This window comes from Ascaphus truei, chromosome 4 (assembly GCF_040206685.1).
Source record: "Ascaphus truei isolate aAscTru1 chromosome 4, aAscTru1.hap1, whole genome shotgun sequence".
NCBI lineage: Eukaryota > Metazoa > Chordata > Amphibia > Anura > Ascaphidae > Ascaphus > Ascaphus truei.
Window position 1 is genome coordinate 56,369,079 of NC_134486.1, and position 20,518 is coordinate 56,389,596.

General features: G+C 42.6%; 1 protein-coding gene across 1 annotated transcript in view; it reads left to right on the forward strand.

Moving 5' to 3' along the window:
• Positions 1-783: 783 nt before the first annotated feature.
• Positions 784-20,518, forward strand: part of PRKCE (protein kinase C epsilon) — a 518,187-nt gene continuing 498,452 nt past the window's right edge. Inside the window, exon 1 of the mRNA XM_075595803.1 lies at positions 784-2,072. Within this exon, the coding sequence (XP_075451918.1) occupies positions 1,725-2,072 (348 nt within the window). The 5' untranslated portion in view covers positions 784-1,724. The remainder of the gene's footprint in view (positions 2,073-20,518) is intronic.

A 20,518-nucleotide genomic window follows, 5' to 3' on the forward strand; every position in this document is an offset into this window, starting at 1 on the left:
CTACAAAAAAACAGACATTTTATAAAAAAAAAAATGAATAAAGCATGCTTTATGCTGGTGTATGAAACATACTGTAGCAGGGTGACCAGCAACCTCTAGGTTGGAGGACAGATTTGGTTCATTCCCTCCAGCTCACAGGATACCTACTATGGGTATGGCATTGATAAAACCAAGAGCTGTCTGTCAGCTCATTTGCCTTCTCATTGACAGAGGAGCCATCAGCCTATTTTTACATAATGTGCAGCTGGCCCAACACCAATGTCATCTTCCAGGGACCCAGATAAGTGGGATATATTAATGGGAAAGTACTGGCTTTAACCCGACTTCACTGAAGTGTACTCTATGTTGGTTATCAAAGTTTTCCAGCTTCAAAATTGGTGCAACCCTGCCCCCTCCCTCCCCCCGCCCCCCATGGGTTATAAGAAAAAAAACCATCGACTAAAAAGTCTGCGTTTCTATTTACTTTTCCCCCAGAAATCAATTGCTATTTAGATTTTTTTTGCATCAATGTTTGACATGCTAATACTGATTCCATATGAGGGAGCCTCACTGCAAAATGAGTGATGCTTGATACAGATTCAATGTGCATCAACTTCCAAGTAACACACGATGCGATATAACCTATATCTTCTGGGGATATTCATGTGTGTGCTGGGGATAATAGTAATATATCAAGGTGTTCACAATCTACCAACCAGCAGTGGCTAAAGTTACTCTAGCTCTGTCTCTGCCTCCTTTCTGCCTGTCACACACTCACACACACACACACACACACACACACTGACGTCTTTTGCGCATTTCCTGCATCAGAAGGAGAGAGGAGGAGAGGTGGGGTGTTGCTAACCAGCAGCACCAAGCAGCAGCATACACCATCCACGGGGAATAATACCCCTATTTTATTTCCCAGCCCAAATCCGCAGCAGCCGGGTCAGTCCGAGCTCATGTATGTTGCATGCTAGCAGCTGGGAGAGTGTCTGTCCCCGGAGTTCTGCGGAGGATCCCGTCTCCTCGGTGCGGATGTGAGGTCCCTGGCTCTGTGTTTTGTGCTCAGAGGGAGGCAGGAGGGGGGCGGCTGCTGCTGCTGCTGCACACAGGAGTGGGGCTGCTTCTGCACACAGGAGTGGGGCTGCTTCTGCACACAGGAGTGGGGTTGCTGCTGCTGCTGCACACAGGAGTGGGGTTGCTGCTGCTGCTGCTGCACACAGGAGTGGGGTTGCTGCTGCTGCTGCTGCACACAGGAGTGGGGTTGCTGCTGCTGCTGCTGCTGTGCTGCTGCTGTGCTGCTGCACACTGGAGCAGCAATTTGCCAGGAGAGCTCACATTGCACCAACTCATCCAAACATTTGCACGGATTATCTAACACGGTAGGTAGGTAGAAGAAGCACAAACAGAAACCAATCCAATCTTCGCCCGGCCGCCTTCAGGATTAGATGTGGCTTTTCATAACACTGGCCGGCAAGAGGACGTCCCCTTGTTTTCCGTTAGAAACCCATCAAGAAATACATGTATTCACTGGGTGTCGCAAGAGCCAGGGCTAAATCAAGGTAAAAAAAAAGATACTACATAGATATATTTCCTTTATTATTATTTTTTTCTTCATCAATTACATTTGCAATCGGGGCTGGATTGGTAATAGGATATATATATATATATATATATATATAAAATTTAAAAAAACTACCACCACCACCAATAACAAATCTAAATAAACTGCTTCCACCACCATGGTTGTTTTCAATGGCTTGCTGAAAATCCGGATTTGTGAGGCTGTGAAGCTGAAGCCCACGGCTTGGTCCCTGAGACACGCGGTGGGTCCCAGACCCCAGACCTTCCTCCTGGACCCGTACATCGCTGTCAATGTGGACGACTCCCGGATCGGGCAGACCTCCACCAAGCAGAAGACACACAGCCCAGCCTGGAACGACGACTTCTCCACCGACGTGTGCAATGGCAGGAAGATCGAGCTGGCCGTGTTTCACGATGCCCCCATCGGGTACGATGATTTCGTGGCCAACTGCACCATCCAGTTCGAGGACCTGCTGCAGAATGGAAGCCGGCACTTCGAGGACTGGGTAAGACCGGTGTGGTGGTTGTGGTTGTGGTTGTTGTTGTTGTTGTTTCACGCATGCACACGTCTGCTGCCTGTTGTCGTAGGGCTGGGTGGTGGTGACTAGCAGCCCAGGCGTGGAGGAAACCCCTTCAGGGATCCGGCAGCATGGGATGACATGGCCAGATGTCCCCAGCTCTTCCTTGTGCACATTGTCTGGGCTGGTAGCAGTGGGGGGGCACTAACCAAAAGCCATTAGAGCTGTTGGTCCCTATCCACTGGCTTGCAATCGCAGCATACTCAATGGGATGTAGTATGCAGCACTATGTACAATATGGTTAGGGTTTCGGTACCAGGGTTCTTGTCTGGATCAATATTCATGGGCAAATGGTGTGCAATGTTGAAACATGGTTCTGCATATTCTAATGATGGGTCTGAGCAGTCTAAATTTGTTCTGCATATTCAGGTGAATGTTCTGAGCATTGTACATACATTCTACAGATAGTTCTCATTTCTGACCATTCTGCAGCTTCTTTTGGATATTACATTTATGGTCCAGAACATCATATAGCTTGTCATGAACACCCTGTTGATGTTTTGAACCAAGTGGTTCTGTGATTGCTGTAATTAAGTCACCTGTCTCCTCTTCACATCAAGTAGTAAGCTATAGCTCCAGGATTGTAAAATATCCGCACCTTACTCTTCTAGTACGTTTGATAATATTTAGAGAACCATATATTATTTGAAATACAATACAGTGGGTGATTTTAAGCAGAGGTTGCCTTGTGTTAATATGTTATGTCTTGGTGTTCAAATATCAGCATTGACCTGAGTGCATCATCTTTCTATAGAATACCTAGATGGAAATAGACTTGGGGTTCTAACATGTATCAGGGTAACAGTGGTACAATGCTCACCTTAATTCATAGACCCCTTACTGTGTATGGTTGTTTAGATACTTATATGACATGTTTTGAGATTTGTGCAGATATTTCCCTGGCTATTACTTCTTTGATTGTTAACCAACAGGTAAACCACCCTTGTTATGTCCCAAAACTGCCCTTGTTTTGTTAACCAGCAACCCCCCTAAAAGATCAACGGTATACAGTACCTGGAAATGTTTGGATAGCAATAACATAAATGGCATTCTCATGGTATGTATTTACTGAGCAGTGATAGCATGTGGCATAAATCCAGCATTACCATGACACATCTTGGCCCTTCAGTATCTTTATATGTATGTAATATGTAATGGCCACATTTTAGTGAAGGGACAATGCCTATTTGATTGACCCACATGAAACGCTATCTGGTGACTGTTAGGCATCAATCATACTGTATGTAATGATGGCTGTGAGATGCTATGCCATTTAATATATAGCACAGAAAATGAATATTGACACTAAATGTAATATGCAGCGTTTTCCCATTGGAGGTTACATTAAGGGTATTACTACTACTGGTGGTTGATACCAATAGACATATGCAAACTTTTGATAACTGCTTCACTAAAGTAGAAGGGACAACATTTGGATTTGTCTATTCCTTTGATAACTAGTATTTGTAATAGAATTGTCTTTCTTAGAGGAAGAAAAGAAAACACATATTTAGATACGTAGGATGATTGACAGATCTAGTAAGTGAAATTACCTTAGAAGTAACTTAAAATATTAGGCTAGGTTAGTATAGATTTCACTGTACATAGTGATCCACAACTCCCTGGGGCTTATGTACTAGGTGTCGCAAACAGCTGTTTTGGTGTGAAATTGTCACTCGTCCAAATTACCTTTACTAACCTCAAACCTGTGCTTGGTCCACCCCACAAAAAAAATCACATTTGTTTTGTGCTCAGAAATAGAGTCCGCTAGGCGTACAGATGTAAATTGAATGTACTAAAATTATATATGTCTGCAGGCCACAAAATCAGTCAAAATTGTTGGCCGTTCAGCTTGGTTTAAATCCTAAAAAGACTGTAATTAGTGTTTGCGCAGAATTAAGTTGATATGTTATCAACCCAAATATTAATTTGATGTAGTCACGGATGTTTCATTATATAGGTTAAAAAATGAATTATTTTCACGGTATGGCTAGTATAAATAATTTTACACTGATATATTTACCAATGTTAGTTCTAAATAAAACAAAAATACACAATTCTGGTTTAATAACATTTTAATCAATCAAGTATTCAACATGGGGATGCGTCAAAATAATGTAAAACAGCAAATTATGCACCATTCACTCATACAAAACACATTTGTAAATGTGTGTATTACTTTTTAGCACTAAAATTTTGATGCCCCAAAATAAAATAAAATAGTTCATAGGCCACCGTATTCTGCATTCTTAATGTGCAGCCTGATTATATAACACATTACAGGCATACCCCGCTTTAAGGACACTCACTTTAAGTACACTCGCGAGTAAGTACATATCGTCCAATAGTCAAACGGCAGCTCACGCATGCGCCTGTCAGCACGTCCTGAACAGCACAGTTGAACTCCCTACCTGCACCGAAGCTGTGCGCAAGCAGGGAGACTATAGAGCCTGTTACAAATGCATTATTTACATCAGTTATACACGTATATGATGATTGCAGTACAGTAAATGCATGGATAAGTGGGAAAAAAGGGAGTGCTTCACTTTAAGTACATTTTCGCTTTACATACATGCTCTGGTCCCATTGCGTACGTTAATGCGGGGTATACCTGTATTTGTTTCAATGGCAATGAAATCGTGCACATATTCATATCTTTTAGCTGTGTGAGGGATCCTATCCTATAAAGTGTTTCACTTAAAAAGAAAACATCGCATTTGTATTAGACCTGGGGCTTTACATGTTTTTCCCCTGTATTTAAAAAAAAAACTTGCATATTTGAGAGAGAAAAATAGCCCTGAGCATTCCCCTGAAATGTAGATGTTATTATTTTCAAATGACCTAAAGTAGCCAATATATGAAAAGCATCACTATGTGTGTATTTGTTTATTTTGTGCAAACCCAAACCTCTCTAATAGCATGCCTATATGAACCCCAACCTTCTCTAATAGCGCATCTGAGATCAGATGCATTGTAAAGAACCCGAACCCTCTCTAATAGCGCGCCTGAGATCAGATGCATTGTAAGGAACCCCAACCCTATCTAATAGCGCGTGTGAAATCAGATGCATTGTAAATTATTCTGTATTTGGTACAGTTTTCAAATGTGGTGAAATATGCAGGGAACTTTGGCTGAAAAACACTTATCTAGCAGAATCGGTGCAGGTCCTTAGAATTTGAGCATAGAAAGTTACGTTAACGGAAGGGAACAATGCTTAATTTTAACTCTGTATAAATCTCTATTTAGACCACACTAGAAGGACATCACAGAACTTGTGTAGGAAAGAGCCTCGAAACTGATGAAAGGGTTGAAAGATCTAAATTAAGTAGGACTATTCAAATAGAACTGCCTTCTTTTAGGCTATTCATCAACTGGCTGTAAAGTTAACACAACGTCATTAAGTGTAGAGTAAATAAAATGTCAGTGCAGTAAGTGCAGTAAAAATGTAACATTTGTTCTTAATGGAGAAAGATCCAGTGGATACACTTAAAGGGACTTGGTGTAATCGGGTTGCTTAGAAAGATTTCGTCACCATCAATGTCACAATTGTACTTATTTTACGGGTCAGCTCAAATCAGCTACATATGTTTATCTGTTTGAATAATGATGGCATCATAATTATTATACAAACACATTGGACACAACAAAATCCGCAATTCACCTGTAGTTTTGAGGACTGACAAACACGCCTCTGTCTTCACTTTTTACCTTGACCTAGGGGGCTGCCCATATTAGAAGGTACAGGTCCTCAGGATGGTAAATCCACGGGATACCTTTAAGACGTTTTGGGATTTCTTAAAAAAAAAAAAAAAAAGGTAAAACAAAATTATCTCCACTAATTTAGTGTTAAAGAAAAGGTTGCGTATTGTAGATATTAATGTATTTTAATTCAGGAGCTATGCAAATACAAAACTGGGGAGTCCTCCTCAAGAGTAGGGTTTCAGAGTTTGGGGGGGGTAGACTAAATTAGCGGATTAAAAATTGCCCCAGTAACTTTCTTTGGGTCTGTACGCTCTGCAAAGGCAAAGAATTATAGGGGATTAGTAACACGCAGTTTTTATTTACAGTGCATCATGTTCATTCTCAAGGGAGGGACGTAAATATGTAATTCTGCTTGAAGCCAATTGCTGCAGGATAGTCCTGTGCAATGAATGCTCTGTGCAAAGCCTAATCACATGTTGGATCCCAAAGAGCCACAGCTCTGGGATCAGTTTTTGATGCTCTTTAAGGTTGACTAATAACACTTTTTATTTAGTGTTGCCACTAAGAGATATCACATGTTGAAATAATAGATACCACAATTACTTTGATTGCAGGAGAGAAGAAGGAAGTGTGGTATAAAATAACGATTAAGGTGCATCGGGGCTTAAGCTTCTGCATATAAGAACAGTTGTTTTGCTTACACTTATGATGTGTGATCTTAGGGATATCATTGTGCAGTATATCTCTACTTCCCAAGACAGTCATAAGATGATGGTTCGTTTTCTTTGTGCTCTGCAGAGGCCATGAATACCAGTGTCAATTCCACCTCAGAAGTGGCTGCACGTAAGCCTCTGATGTGTAATTGCAATGCTTTTTGGATTTGAGCCATTCCATAAAAATACAAGGTAATAATAAAACTGCATGAAATGGTATTATTATTATTATTGTTAGAAAGGTCTTACACTGTGTTGCAGGTCTCTCTGCATCCAAAGAGCAAGTCATCTCCAAAGACAACATTGACCTGTGGAGCAGCAGATCTGTGATCTGAAAGAGCCCCAGCGTGCTCTGTGAATTGCCGCTGCTCTTTCTTGTCGATTTCTTGATATAATAATAATTCCGCACAGAGCTGCTGGTGTGTCCTGTACTACACATGAGAAGAACAGCACAGACACAATGGGTCTCCCTTAGGAGGGCAAACATTACAGAGCACTAGTACAGACACACGGTAAGCGAAGGCTTTGCAAGAGCACTGTGTATACAGACATCTGCTGTCTCTATCCGTGTATGTGATTCGCACGGGCAGAGAAATGTGTGCTACAAGTCCGAGACACGGCAGCACGCAGTCAAATGTACATGTACACACATGCAACACGGTGTTCGTGTCGGGGCAGTGAAGGTAATATTGAAACCTGGCTGTCAGGGAAGATAGTTTCATCATTCCGAAATGCCTTTAGAAAGCTAGCCTAATAACTAACGAGTAGTAATGCTGAATGCAGGTCTGGTTCGGTGTGTGTCTTATTTGCGAGAAGACATTTTGGCGACATTGGCTTTTTGTCATGCTTGTGATGCAGGCTGATACCATGGTTACCCTACAGGCATTTCCACGGCCTACAATTACCACACCAATGTTCCTTTCATCAGTAAGAATGCAGAATGAAATCTTTTTTGTACATAGGATTACAGCGCAGCGGCAGGTAGTAAGGCTTTTAAAGCAAGAGTAGGGCCACCTCATTCATTTCAGGGCACGAGTCACGTGAGATAAATACAACTAGGGAAGGATAGAACAGGAAAATATGTCAAAATACCTCTCAGAACATATGGTAACTTTTGTGAGGCCTTGGACCCTTGAAATAATTCCTCCAATGCTTAACTACGTACAGTATGTATATTCAAATAATTCCGTGTTTTGTTCCCTTTGACATATCAATTGTAAAGTTGAATTCAATGTAGTGGATTTTACTATTTGAATTGAAATATATATTTTTAGTAGACTGTGTAACTGGATGAAATTATTGTATTGTGTTAATTATACCAATGTAAACCCCACTCCCTTCTTTATCCCTTTTCCCCCCGCTTCTTTACCCCATCACTATTTCTTTAACATTAATTAGCAAAATACGTTAGGTAAAAAGTATATATAGAAAAAAAGTAAAAATAGAAAACTTTGTTTAAAAAAAGGAGATAAATCGTGATGGCACCAACATTTGTGTGTGTGTAGTACAGCGTTCTGGTAGCTGTATTAGCCCTGGGTATGTACAGGTTCTGTGCCGGTTCTGATTTCTTTGAAGGGACAAACCAGATTGTTCTATACTGTATAAGGTTTTATGACCGTATATGCCTCTTCCATTCCTTATCATAACATACGATGAAGGGGCGTGTTATGTATTCAACTGATTTTTTTAGGAGTGAACAAAATTGCATTTATGTAAACTATTGGGCTTATTCACAGGCTGTTTATTGTGACAATATCACAGGCAAAAAAAATAAAGCTTATTTTAATACAGCTTATCAACGTAATCGGTTTCTGTAGAGAGATACAATCACTGCACTTATTTGCTGCCTGTATACAAATGAATATGCTTCCGTTTTCTTAGTGTCTGTGTAATTCATGTCATATGTTGTAAATATTGTTTTTTCCACTTTATTTCTTTGATGATGGCAGCATAATTTGAAAAAATAAACAAGAAAGGGATTTTTTTTATTTTACCAAAACTATTGAGCATGTGCTTTCATTTGATATCATATATGTAAATGTCACAGCAAGGCTTTTGTTTTAATATAAAGGATACACTACAACCATTTATTTATTTATTTACAAAATGTTTTACCAGGAAGTAATACATTGAGAGTTACCTCTCGTTTTCACGTCTGTCCTGGGCACAGAGTTCTGCTGACAAATAATACATGGTTACAAATACATAGTTACATAAGTGAACAGGGTATACATACCATGGCTTTAAGGGGCAGTTCCTAATGCATGTTTCTTTTTTATAGTGAAAGATTTCCTCACAATACTGTACAGTATGTCTGTTTTCACCTTTCTACTTTTCCCTGCTCAGAGATTTTTTTTTTAAACTGTGTGATTTTCTTTAAAAAAAAAAAAACAGAACAAAAAAAACCCACTAATTAATAGACCCCTCTCACTCTAGAGCAGTGATTTCCAACCTTTTTTGTTTGGAGAAACCCTTGAAGTATTTAGAAAAATCTCGGGGAACCCCTATCTGGCTGACACATATTAGGTTCGACAGGGGTCAGTCACAACATTTCATACCTCACGAGCCACCTCTATTTCCCACCCTCTACCCCTGTATTTCTCTCCCATCCATCTCACTAACTCTCCCCCCTCCCGCCTCGCATGTATTTATTCCTTGCGTCTCACTCTTACTCCCTCTTTTCCTCACTCACTCCCTCCTGCCCCCCTCTCTTCTCTCACTCTCGCCCCTACCTTCCGTCAATTACCCCACTCTCACTCAATCCACCCTACAAAATACATACCAAAAAAAACACCCCCGGGGGCGGGGGTGGGGGGGGGGTCTGTGGTCCATAGGATGAACCCCTGGTTGGGAATCACTGCTCTAGAGATACTGTACGTATCTCGGGAAGCAGGGGGTCCCCGAAGCTGAAATAACACGGTTCACCTCTGGAGAACCCGTGCTGCAAACCTGTAATAAAAGGAAAATGTTACAAAAATTACGCAGTGCTACATGTTTTGATGCTTTAAGCAAGTGTCCATTCCATAATCTTCATATACGAGAGGCATAAACTGATAGGGCTCCATGTCAAAATGGATTTGAAGCAAAAGGTGACACTGTGTCTTCATTTGCATGTCATTTCCCAGAATCACTAGCTGCAGTGGTTGCACTGTATGATCGGAAATAATGGTGAAAAGCAGGCTTGCGGATCTCTCTGAGACGTTGTATTTTTATGTGCTACACTGTAACATATATAATGTGATAATGTGTGGTTGAAACTCATCCCAGCTTCATATTGCAAATTCAATATAACCAACCTCACATGGATAAGACCTGAAAGATACAAACAGCCGTCTGTAAGTAGGTTTTACTGCCTATGCAATTCCTGAACGCTGGAGGTGCAGAAAAGCTGTGTGAGGCCTCGTCCAAGGTGACGCTGAGTGGGAGTGGCTGCTCGCGCTGGCCGCAATGAAACACATTGCTGCAGTGTGTGTGGGCAGCGTGAGCGGGCGCCCGCACATGCACGGACTTAGCTGCTTGCAGAGGCAAGCAAATTTGATTATGCTGCTCACTGGCGCGTCACGTGAGCGGCTCGCCCAATGAGGGGAACCAGCTCCGTGACATCATGGCTGCGCCCCACGGACACGCCCCCCTGTGCACACAACTAGCTGGCAATAAATCGCCCAGCAGAGCGCGTGACCACCGCGCACGAGCGCCAGCGCGCTCGCTCCCTGCTTGGCCGCAGCCTAAGGCCTGGGACATGGTGCAGGGAGCGGCGCTGGGCAGCGCTATGCTCATGCTCTCCTGCTCAAGCAGGAGATTTTTCTTGTCCCTGCATGAGCGTCAGCGAGCGCGCTTGTGTGCCGGGTGGGAGGCTTTCGGTAGGCGGGCCTGGAGGCGGAGCGGGAGGCGGGGCTAGAGCGCCACATCGCGTGACCGGCCCTGCGCTTCCCTCAGCGGGAAAACTTAAATTGGCTTGTCGGCTGATGTTCCACACGCCTCCGCACGCCTGCGGAAGCGCCGTCTAAAGCCGCGCTGATAGGGATAATGTTTCCCCTCAGCGCAGCTCAGCACGGTCTTTTTGACCATGTCCAAGGCCTAATGCAGCAGACATAAGTTTAAACAAGTTGTCTATGCTAAAATGGACAAGAAGCAAAAGGTGACACTGTGTGCTCATTTGCATGTTATTTCCCAGAATCCCTGGCTGCAGTGCAACCATTGTATGCTAAAAAAGTATGGTGAAAAGCAGGGTTACTAACCTGTCTGAGACATGTGAATGTGCTCACACAATATATTTTTATTTGCTGTGTGCTATACTGTGGAGGTTTTTTTTTATTACTTTTTTACCCACCATAACTTATTTTAGGTGTGGTGGATCTTGAAAGGCAATCAGAATGAGTCAGGGATAGCCCAGCAGGATTAATAGTCCTGTGTCACTGCAGAGACCATGATCTTAATCTAATAATATCATCTATCACATGACTTCCAGTAAGATTCCAGAAGCAGTTTGTGACCTAGCACAGGTCATTGTAGGTAATATGCAGCAGCAGTAGCAATCGCTGATAAACATGTAGATATGTGAATCTATTTCAGAGTCTCACAGTGGTGCATCTATAGTAGATGGATACTTAACGCCACATTCCCACTTGGCAACCTAGCCTGGATCTTTAATAAAGTGAAAGCAATATGTAATTTGACACATACTCTATTGTTTCCACAGTTGTTGTCTATTGTTTTAACAATTTAAGATGTGTTTAAAAGCCTTGCAAGTTTAGGCCCATCAGTCTGAGAAAAGCACTATAGTAAATCACAGAAGGATTAATCAGGCACTGCCGACAGCTTTCATGGGGCCCGGTGTTGTTTGGGGAGGGGGGCACTAAAGGATTATCGAGCATGGTTGGGGGGATCCTGGAGAATTGATGAGCGGGGGTAGGATGGGGTGCTGCAGTATGGAGTTGGTGGTGCTCAAGATTGCTGGGCGTGTTGGGTGGGGGCGGGGGGGTGCGGTTGCCATCCCCCAGTTCCTGTGAGAACTGGCGTAGCACCAGGGGAAAGAGGGCCCAGCTGGGTGGCCAATCTCAGATCTTGAGCCTGACTGTTGTCCCAGCTATCCGCCCCCTGCCCCTGTCGGTGGGCCATGTATACAAGATGTAGTGGTTTTGTTGCAGACTTGTATAACCTGTATTATTGGAGATTTTCCCAAATTATATATTGTTATATAAAAAGAAATTCAAAAGACACTTTATTGAATGTCTTGCGCATGCAGGATATGGGAACCAACTATCTCTCCCGGAGCGCCCGACCTTAATAGTACCCATGACATTATCATCGCTATCAAACCGTTTCTAGAAAAACACAATTTAAGAGAACCATTTTAATGTAGTATTTTTCAAAACAGAAAACTGTAGGAGGATTCATAATGGTATATTCAACATGCACACTATTAAATCCATAATACTCAATAATAGAAGGAACACTCCATGTATATTCTTGCTTTGTTTAGGTTTCTGGGATTGTAAAAAGGGTTGCTCCTGATGCCTTTTTTACCTTGACTGGGAGGATAAAATGGCCGCCTGTGGGTCAAAATACTGTTGCCAATATTCACTGGATCTGCGGCAATGTTGTGTCCGGCCTGCATTTTTACATTGCTAATAGTGGGATCTCTATAGCCACTGATACTCCCACACCAAAGACTGAGCATTCACGCTCGGAGGACTCCTTAATTTAGGCATTTAACAATAACAAAATATCAAAAGGCAAATCAGCCATGAGGAGTCACTGCTCTAAATTTCTGTGCTATGTTTTCTAAAGAGAAATAAATGAAAAAACAAAAACAAAGCTGAATATTTCTACTTTTCTTGCTTGTTTTTTTTTTTGTCTCTTTTATGGAGAAATTGTATCTTCAAAATCAACAAAGATGGAATATTACAATATAAGAAAGTGCGGATAACAGGATTGTTTGGGTGGATGGAATTGATTCGTTCTGCTTGGTTCTGTAACATTATGCAAACCACTTCCTCCAGCTCTCACGGTCGGGAATTCCCTGTCGAACCAATATGTCTGTAAGTCGCCATTGTATCTGCATTGGTAGCTCTGCATAAACTGCAGACTGTATTCAGAATGTAATCATGGACAAATGTGTCCTTTCTTCATGCAGATACATTCTCTTTTAATTGTATAAATACCAGGAGGCATCATAATTAGCCTTAATGTAAGCTAATATGCAGATGGTGAGAGGTAGAATTTCAGCTAGACTGCGTCAAGGACAGAAGCGGGTCGATGCCAGAGATGTACATTTTCACAACCCCTCCGGTGAAATATTGTCTGCTGTTTGTCAAATAAAATTACTGCTTTTTTAAATGGGCGATCACTTTTAGGGTTACAGTGTACTAATGGCTGTGGCATGTAAGGGGTTATACGTGATTTTAAATAGTTTTTTACATTTCCTTTGTAAACACGGTGAGACAAAAATTGGGAGGGATTTGATTTCCTTTGGCTACTGCTTTAGTTTTGACATCACTTTGTTCAACAAGTCTTTACACAGGCAAACACTTTCTCTCTCCCCCTCCCCTAATCTTTGTTGACTCTTTGATAAGGACAGGGTGTGATATGGGTTTGAATCCAAGCCTGCAAATTTTTTTGTGCTATTTTTTTTTATATATATATGGGATTGAAGCCGGGGGTCTCTGGAGCTGAACCCGGTTAATTTCAGATCCGGGGGGCCCCTTCTGGAGATTCTTACCTCCGAATAAGGTGCCGGTAGTTGCTCTCCTCTACCAGGGTTCACAATATGTCCACTGTTCAAAGATTTGGCGTCCTGCAGACCAATAGGAAGCCGTGACGTCATCGGTGCAAATGCCTGTTCTAAATTTTTCATTTTATAATAACACAATAACCCCCCCCACACACACTCAGTCACACCCACACCACCAAATGTACAAAAGAGAGAAGAAAATGGGGGAGCACTGGTGGAGTGAAAAATGAAATTAAGATGCAATATGATAAGCGTGTGTGAAACTCTTAACAGTGGGTGGTGTGGGTCTACAAAAACATCAACACTCACACGGCCTTGTGCAAATGCTTGCGCATCAAGGTATCTTTTGCGTCCTCGCTTCTGCTTTTCTATTCTCGTCTGGATAATTCTTTTCTTGATGTGATTCCTCTCGTCTGTCCTGTTCTTCTCCTTAGTCTCACATGTAGTGTCCCCCTCGGAAGAAATACATGGGGATGTGCGTCAGAATGTAAAATGGTACAAACAGAATTAGAGCAGGTGGGTGAAAAACAATAATACAGGATTAATATAACACTCACACGGGCATGTGTGTGTGCACTCTGGGGGGACGGTATCTTGACCTCCAGCAGGGTATCTCAATTTCAAAGTGCCAGCTGACACTCTGTGGCAGGTGGTGGGGGATAGGGAAATGAGCAAATATATAAAAAATATTACTCACACGGCCAAGTGTGAGTACACACTCGGAAGACAGGTTTCTTGTTTGTTCTGACCGACGTCCCTGGATCCAGCCTTGTGCCAGCCTCTGATGTTATTTTCTCTCTTCCAGTGCAGTGTGGAAATATAACCGCCAAGATTGTTGAGGCCAAATGACTCTTTATTGAACAAATAAATAATGAATAAACAAACTCACCGCTCACTCAACTCGAGAGCTGCGGTGTCAGGGTAAAAAGGCCAGTCTTTAGGGGATGTTAAACGGGGATCGTTGGACTGCAGTAAGACTCCCTCCGCGTCCGGGGAGGAGCTCTGTGCTTCCCGTGTCCCGCTCCCTACGGTGGCCGCAACAGTTCAAAAGGGATGGGGGATTTTGAGCAACGCGTTTCGCCAAAACGGCTTCCTCAGGCTCCGTAGTTTTGTAGACCCACACCACCCACTGTTAAGAGTTTCACACACGCTTATCATATTGCATCTTAATTTCATTTTTCACTCCACCAGTGCTCCCCCATTTTCTTCTCTCTTTTGTACATTTGAAGGATCCTGGGTAGATCCTACGTTGGGGTCTTCAGAGACACAGGAGGAAAAGAACTATAGGGAAAACCTTGTCTACCATCAAGGTTTTTTATTCCATTACACCCTATTCGCTTTTGAACGGTTCACAGGTAGCGCCCGGGCATTTCTGTTCTAAAAGTCACACCCACACCACCCCCTTACCCTGGAGGGAGGTCTCAGGTGGCGTACCGGAGGCCGGCCCGCTGAGAAAAATATTGTGTAGATTATAGGATTGAAAACATACTTACCACTATAAGATATAATGGAAAATATTGTAAAAAGCCTCAGAAACATGGTTCTACTTATACTACCCTGAGGTCATTTTAAAGACACCAATCAACTACATTTATCCTATTAAAGCAGCAATCCTGAAGCAGGGGGTCTCCAGAGCTGAACTGCCTTAATTTCACCCCGTTTCCCAGGATACACAGGGAGTGTTGGTATCTCTATGCAAGCGGCAGCTTTGACAGGGCTCGGTGGGGCTAAATGGCGGCTTAAATGTCCTGCGGGCCAGTAGGAGGCGGTCATGGCTGCCAACTGGGGGGGGGGGGGGTGGAGGTAGGAGAGCTGGGGATGCTGACCTGGGCCCAGCCGGTGCTGGAAGGTGAGCCCGGCTAGAGGTCGCATCTGGCTCCTGGGGTCAACATCTGCGTCCGGCTGCCCAGCCCCAGCTCTCTCAGCGGGCTGCTCTCTCTCCTTCCCTGCAGCGGGCCCGGCCTCTGGCACAGCACCTGAGACCCCCACCCAAGGTAAGGGGGTGGTGTGTGATTGTGTGTGGGGGGGTTATTGTGTTGGAAGGGGGAATTTAGAGGGAGAGAGCGGTTGGTCTATGAGAGGTGTGGGGCATGAAAGGGAGAGAGGTGTGACATGAGAGAGAGAGGAGGGGCAAGGGTGGAAGAGAGATGTGGGGGAGAAAGGGAAGGAGAGAGAGAGGTGTGGGGTGAGAGTTGGGGATGTGAGAGCTGGGGGAGAGAGAGGTTGGCGCGAGAGGTGAGGGAGAGAGGTTGGGGTGGGGGGAGAGAGGTTGGGGTGGGAGATGGGGATGTGAGAGATGGAGGACTTCACAAGGCCGCCGGCACAGGCGGGGACGGGGGCCCAGTAGAAACTCTAGTCCTGGGATCCGGGAAAGCTGTCTGCGGCTCTGGAGGCCATAACATCATCCCTTGATGCTTCCTATTGGCCTGTGTGACCTGGATATTTAAACCTGAGCAGGAGATACTGGCACCTTCTACAAAGGTAAGTGTCTCGGGAAGCAGGGGGTCCCTGGAGCTGAAATTAATGCAGTTCAGCTCCGGAGACCCCCTACTTCAAGCCTATAACTCAAAAAAAAGGAAAGCAGGGGTGTGGCTTTAAACATTAAACGGCCATCAATTTACTTTGGTGCTAGGCGAACTGCCCCTTTAAAAGTGTAGCATTCTCTGCAAGTAGCTCATAATTCCCTTCCAGTAGCAGGACCCACCATTTAATGCATATTGTAACATTTAAAATGATTATAAAATGAAGTCAATATATAAATAAAAATATATATGTAGCCATATTGCCTCCGGCTACTCTAAAATCTCTGCCTAGTACAATAAGTCCTGGAATGAGCAGGCAGTGCTAGGGTTAAACCCTCTCCCATGGCCCAGCATGGGCCTCATCCCCGGTGTGTTATATCGTTGGTGTTCTCCAGCAGGTGCATGAAGACGGAGTCACATGCCAGGGGGGTGGGTTTACTCTGGTGGTCCTGCCCACTTCCTGGGGTTTAGGAGTGGGGCACACCCTTGGAATAAAAGATGGCTCCCATGTTAATTAGGGCAGTTGTGTGTCTGTAATCTGTCAGTTGTGTTCCATCTTAGAGTGTGTTCTACCTGTATGTAGTGGAAGTCTAGACTAGCCTAGGGGCCTCAAGCCCCTGGGGTGACTAGTCATGTCCTGCCCAGAGAGGGGATGGTACCCCTGGGTTGGAATACCTGCAGAGAAGGATGGTATGGAACTGCTGTTACAATAAACCTGTTGCATTGATACTGGTACTCCAGAGTCATTTATCTACATCAGGTAAGCACCACACACACACACACACCGTAATATCCCTAAGACCAGCAAATCTCCCTTAGGGGAGGGGATAGGGGTGTTACATTTACTTAGAAACCAAGACAAGTTTATTAACATAGTATTGCAAATGCTATGTCTTTTATATGTATTTATTAAACTGTGATCGGGGCATGATCACACAGAGACACCCATGATTAAGTGGGAGTTTCTGTGTGACAGTGCCCTGATTGGCAATATTTAATAAATAAGCACCATTTTGCCTGCACAATTCAGTGTATAGTGCTGTTTACATTGCTAACACTATATAAGAACACCTTATTTCATGTTACATGCACTCATGTAGGTAAGATAAATCTGAGGCCAAACATTAAATGTACGAGTAACAGTACTGTGATAGCTTGTATGGGTCTCCTTAGTTATAGGTAAAAAATGACTGTTTCTGCTTTCTCATGTCCCCTGGGGTTTATTTGTAACCTTTGGGTGCTGATTTAATACTTCCCTGTCATGCCTATTTTTATGGTCTTACACTAGTTGCGGAAGCTCTAACATTGGGTCTATTATCAATGGATCTCTTTATACCATTCAGCACAAAACATATTATATATTACAAATGACCTAATTATATGTACTCTAACCAATTAAAAGATGATACCAATGTCTACAGTTGGCTCACTGTGTTGCATGGAATCAACCCTTAGTTTATTGCATGGCTGATAAAAGTTTATGAACTTCCACTCGCCTACTATCCCATAAACTTATATTCTAATTTGCAAACCATGGCAATAAAATCAGTAGCTCTCAATAAATAGAGTCATGTGGCATTATACTGTTAATGTTTTGCACAGCTTCAACCAACAGTTGGTTTTATAAATTGCCACAAAATGCTTGAAGACTTAAGGAAAGTTTGTGGGGGTTCACTAGTGTTTAAAGCTGCAGTTTAATCTGCCGTTTAAAAAAAAAATATATATATATATTTCCTATTCAATAGGAATACAATCTGCACACTGTTTGTGTTTGGAGTGGCAAGTGCAGCAACTCTTATTTTTACTGCACACACATACAGAGAGAGACCAGAACTTGAACTTGTAGCCTGCTTATCGGAAGGCAGCCCAAGCAGATGATCCACACTGCAAGACATTGCGAGTGAGCTCTGAGCTGAGCTAACCGGAGGAGGAGTGCCTGTCAACGGAGGGGCCAGAGTGGAGGGGCGCATGGCGCCCAAACATCATATCTGGTACACGCATGGCCGTTTTATACATTAGGCCGACTAGTCACTGTGCCTAGGGCCTACGAACCTTTTAGGGCCTACAATATTTCACATGAAAAAATACCTAAAAAAAAAAAAATCACAAAATAAGAGAAAGCAGCAAATTTTAATTTAAAATGCCTTCGAAGTATCGATACCTTTTAAATATCGAAACAAAAGTATCGATGCCAAATATCGCTAGTATCAAAAGAAACAATCAAACGATGAAATTAGCATAAAAATTAGTAAAAATATCGGACACACAGGTCTCTAGAAATAAATGGGCCTAGGGCCTACGAAGGTCTTAAACGGCCCTGGGTACACGGAGGTTTGATGAATCTCCAGGTCCTGCATACACAGTGGGAGAGGCACTAAATCCACACCAGAAGCTCCACTGGAACCTCGCTGCAAGTGTTGGGGTTTGACATTTTACCTCATAAATGCTGTTGTTCTAGATCTGTTTGTGAGTGCGCATTTTATATATATATTTCCAGTCCTACATAAATTGTGAAACTTTAATACACTAGGAGTGCGCCTGTTTTCTTTTACTTTTCCCCCCAGATATATATATATATATATATATATATATATATATATATAATGTATAATATTAGACAGCGCCTGTGATAGTGACCAGCCACACAGCAGTCTCCCAGTACACAACCAAATCACCAAAGAATTTGGTCAACACAGATGACCTGTAATTAAGTGCAATATACAAGATGTATGTGGTGTGTGGGCTCAGATGGTGAATGTATAGTGAGATGTGAAAAATAAAAAATAAAAATATGCAAAAATCAAATTGTTAAAACGAATAAAAATAACGATTAAATGAAAAATTGCAAAAAATGTCCTTTCACCCAATGATGGGTAAACCTTGTAGGATATTTTGAAAGTCCGGGCTGCTTCTTCCTTGGGGTCAACAACCTCCCAGCAGTTACCTATTAGAAAAAGAAGAGGAAAAACACCCGATCCTTGTGTAAAATCCAATAACAAAGTTTTAATATCATTAACACGACAAATGCACACTCACAATTTGTCAATGCAAATTAAGCATTGTATGGGTAAGCCCATGCGCCAACGTGTAGCCTGATCGCCGACTGCTTGCTCCATCACATCAGACCTCACTGCAGCGGGTGTCATCTGGTAGATCGTCCCTCCGGCAACCCGAAAATGCAGCCTGTGGTTCCTAGCAGGTTCAATCAGTATTGCGTGATGCGTGCGACTCAGGGAATGCCTTTCCCTTACGGGCAACTGGCGTATGAGCTATTCCACCACCGTAGCTCAGTTAGACCACGTGACCCTATACACACACACAAACACACTTGCAATATTTCTCAATGATGGCATATTTATTGAGTCAGGATCGAAGTTCCTGTTTCCGGTGGTACCTGTATTAAGATCTTGGACACTTCATAATAAATGTGTGTGTGTGTGTGTGTGTGTATGGATATTCCAGGCAAAAGGTGACACATTGTGTGCTCATTTGCATGTCATTTCCCAGAATCCCTTGCTGCAGTGGAAACACTATGCTAGGGGATAATGGTTGAAAGGTAAGGTTGCAGACCTGTCTAAGACATGTGAATGTGCTCACAAGCGATATTCTTCATTGGCTATATGCTAACGGTGGAGGTTTTCTGTCGCCTTTTTCACCCACCATAACTTTAAAAAAAAAAAATATATATATATATATATATAAAATCCATAAACTCCTGATGTACAAAATCCGCAGAACTCACCAATTCAAATGCAAAAACAATTTAATGTAGAAACACAAGCATCAGGGGTAACAGCAGGGAAAAAGAAAAGACGTTTCGGACCTCCCGTCCTTTCTCAAGGAGGGAGCTTGAGAAAGGACGGGAGGTCCGAAACATCGCTTCTTGTTCCCTGCTGTTACCCCTGATGCTTGTGTTTCTACATTAAATTGTTTTTGCATTTGAATTGGTGAGTGCTGCGGATTTTGTACATCAGGATTTTGTCTATTTTTGCTGCTGGATGGTGATCCTGGTTGCACTGCTTGCCACAACTGACCAGATAAGTTGCTTTCCTTATACTTTCCCCTGTTGAGTGCCCTGAACATTCTTGTGTGTCTATATATATATATATATATATATATATATATATATATATATATATACTTAATTAAGTTATGGTGAGTAACAAAAGTGACAAAAACACTCCACAGCAAAGCATATAGCAAATGGAAATATAACTGTATGCTCATCTGCATGTCTTAGGCAGGTCTGTAACCCCACCTTTCACCATTATCACCTAGCACACAGCACTTCATCTTAACCCTGGCTGTGCTTAAAGCTGTGACCATGCAGCAAGCTTAAGCCTATAGGGAACCATGTTTAAAATGGTTTTGAAGCAAAAAGTGGCACTGTGTGCTCATTTGCATGTCATTTCCCAGAATCCCTTGCTGCAGTGGAAGTGCTGTGTGCTGGGTGATAATGGTGAAAGGCGGGGTTACAGACCTGCCTAAGACATGCAAATGAACATACAGTTATATTTCCATTATATATATATATATATATATATATATATATATATTAGTACAAACCAGCAGCAGTGCTCAGGACTAAAATTAACTATTAGGTGTCACTGTGATATATAAAAAAGTATCACAATAACAAAATATCTAAAGGTGAATGTAAAACAATCAAACAAATGTTACCATATACAGTATAGTGCAAACAGT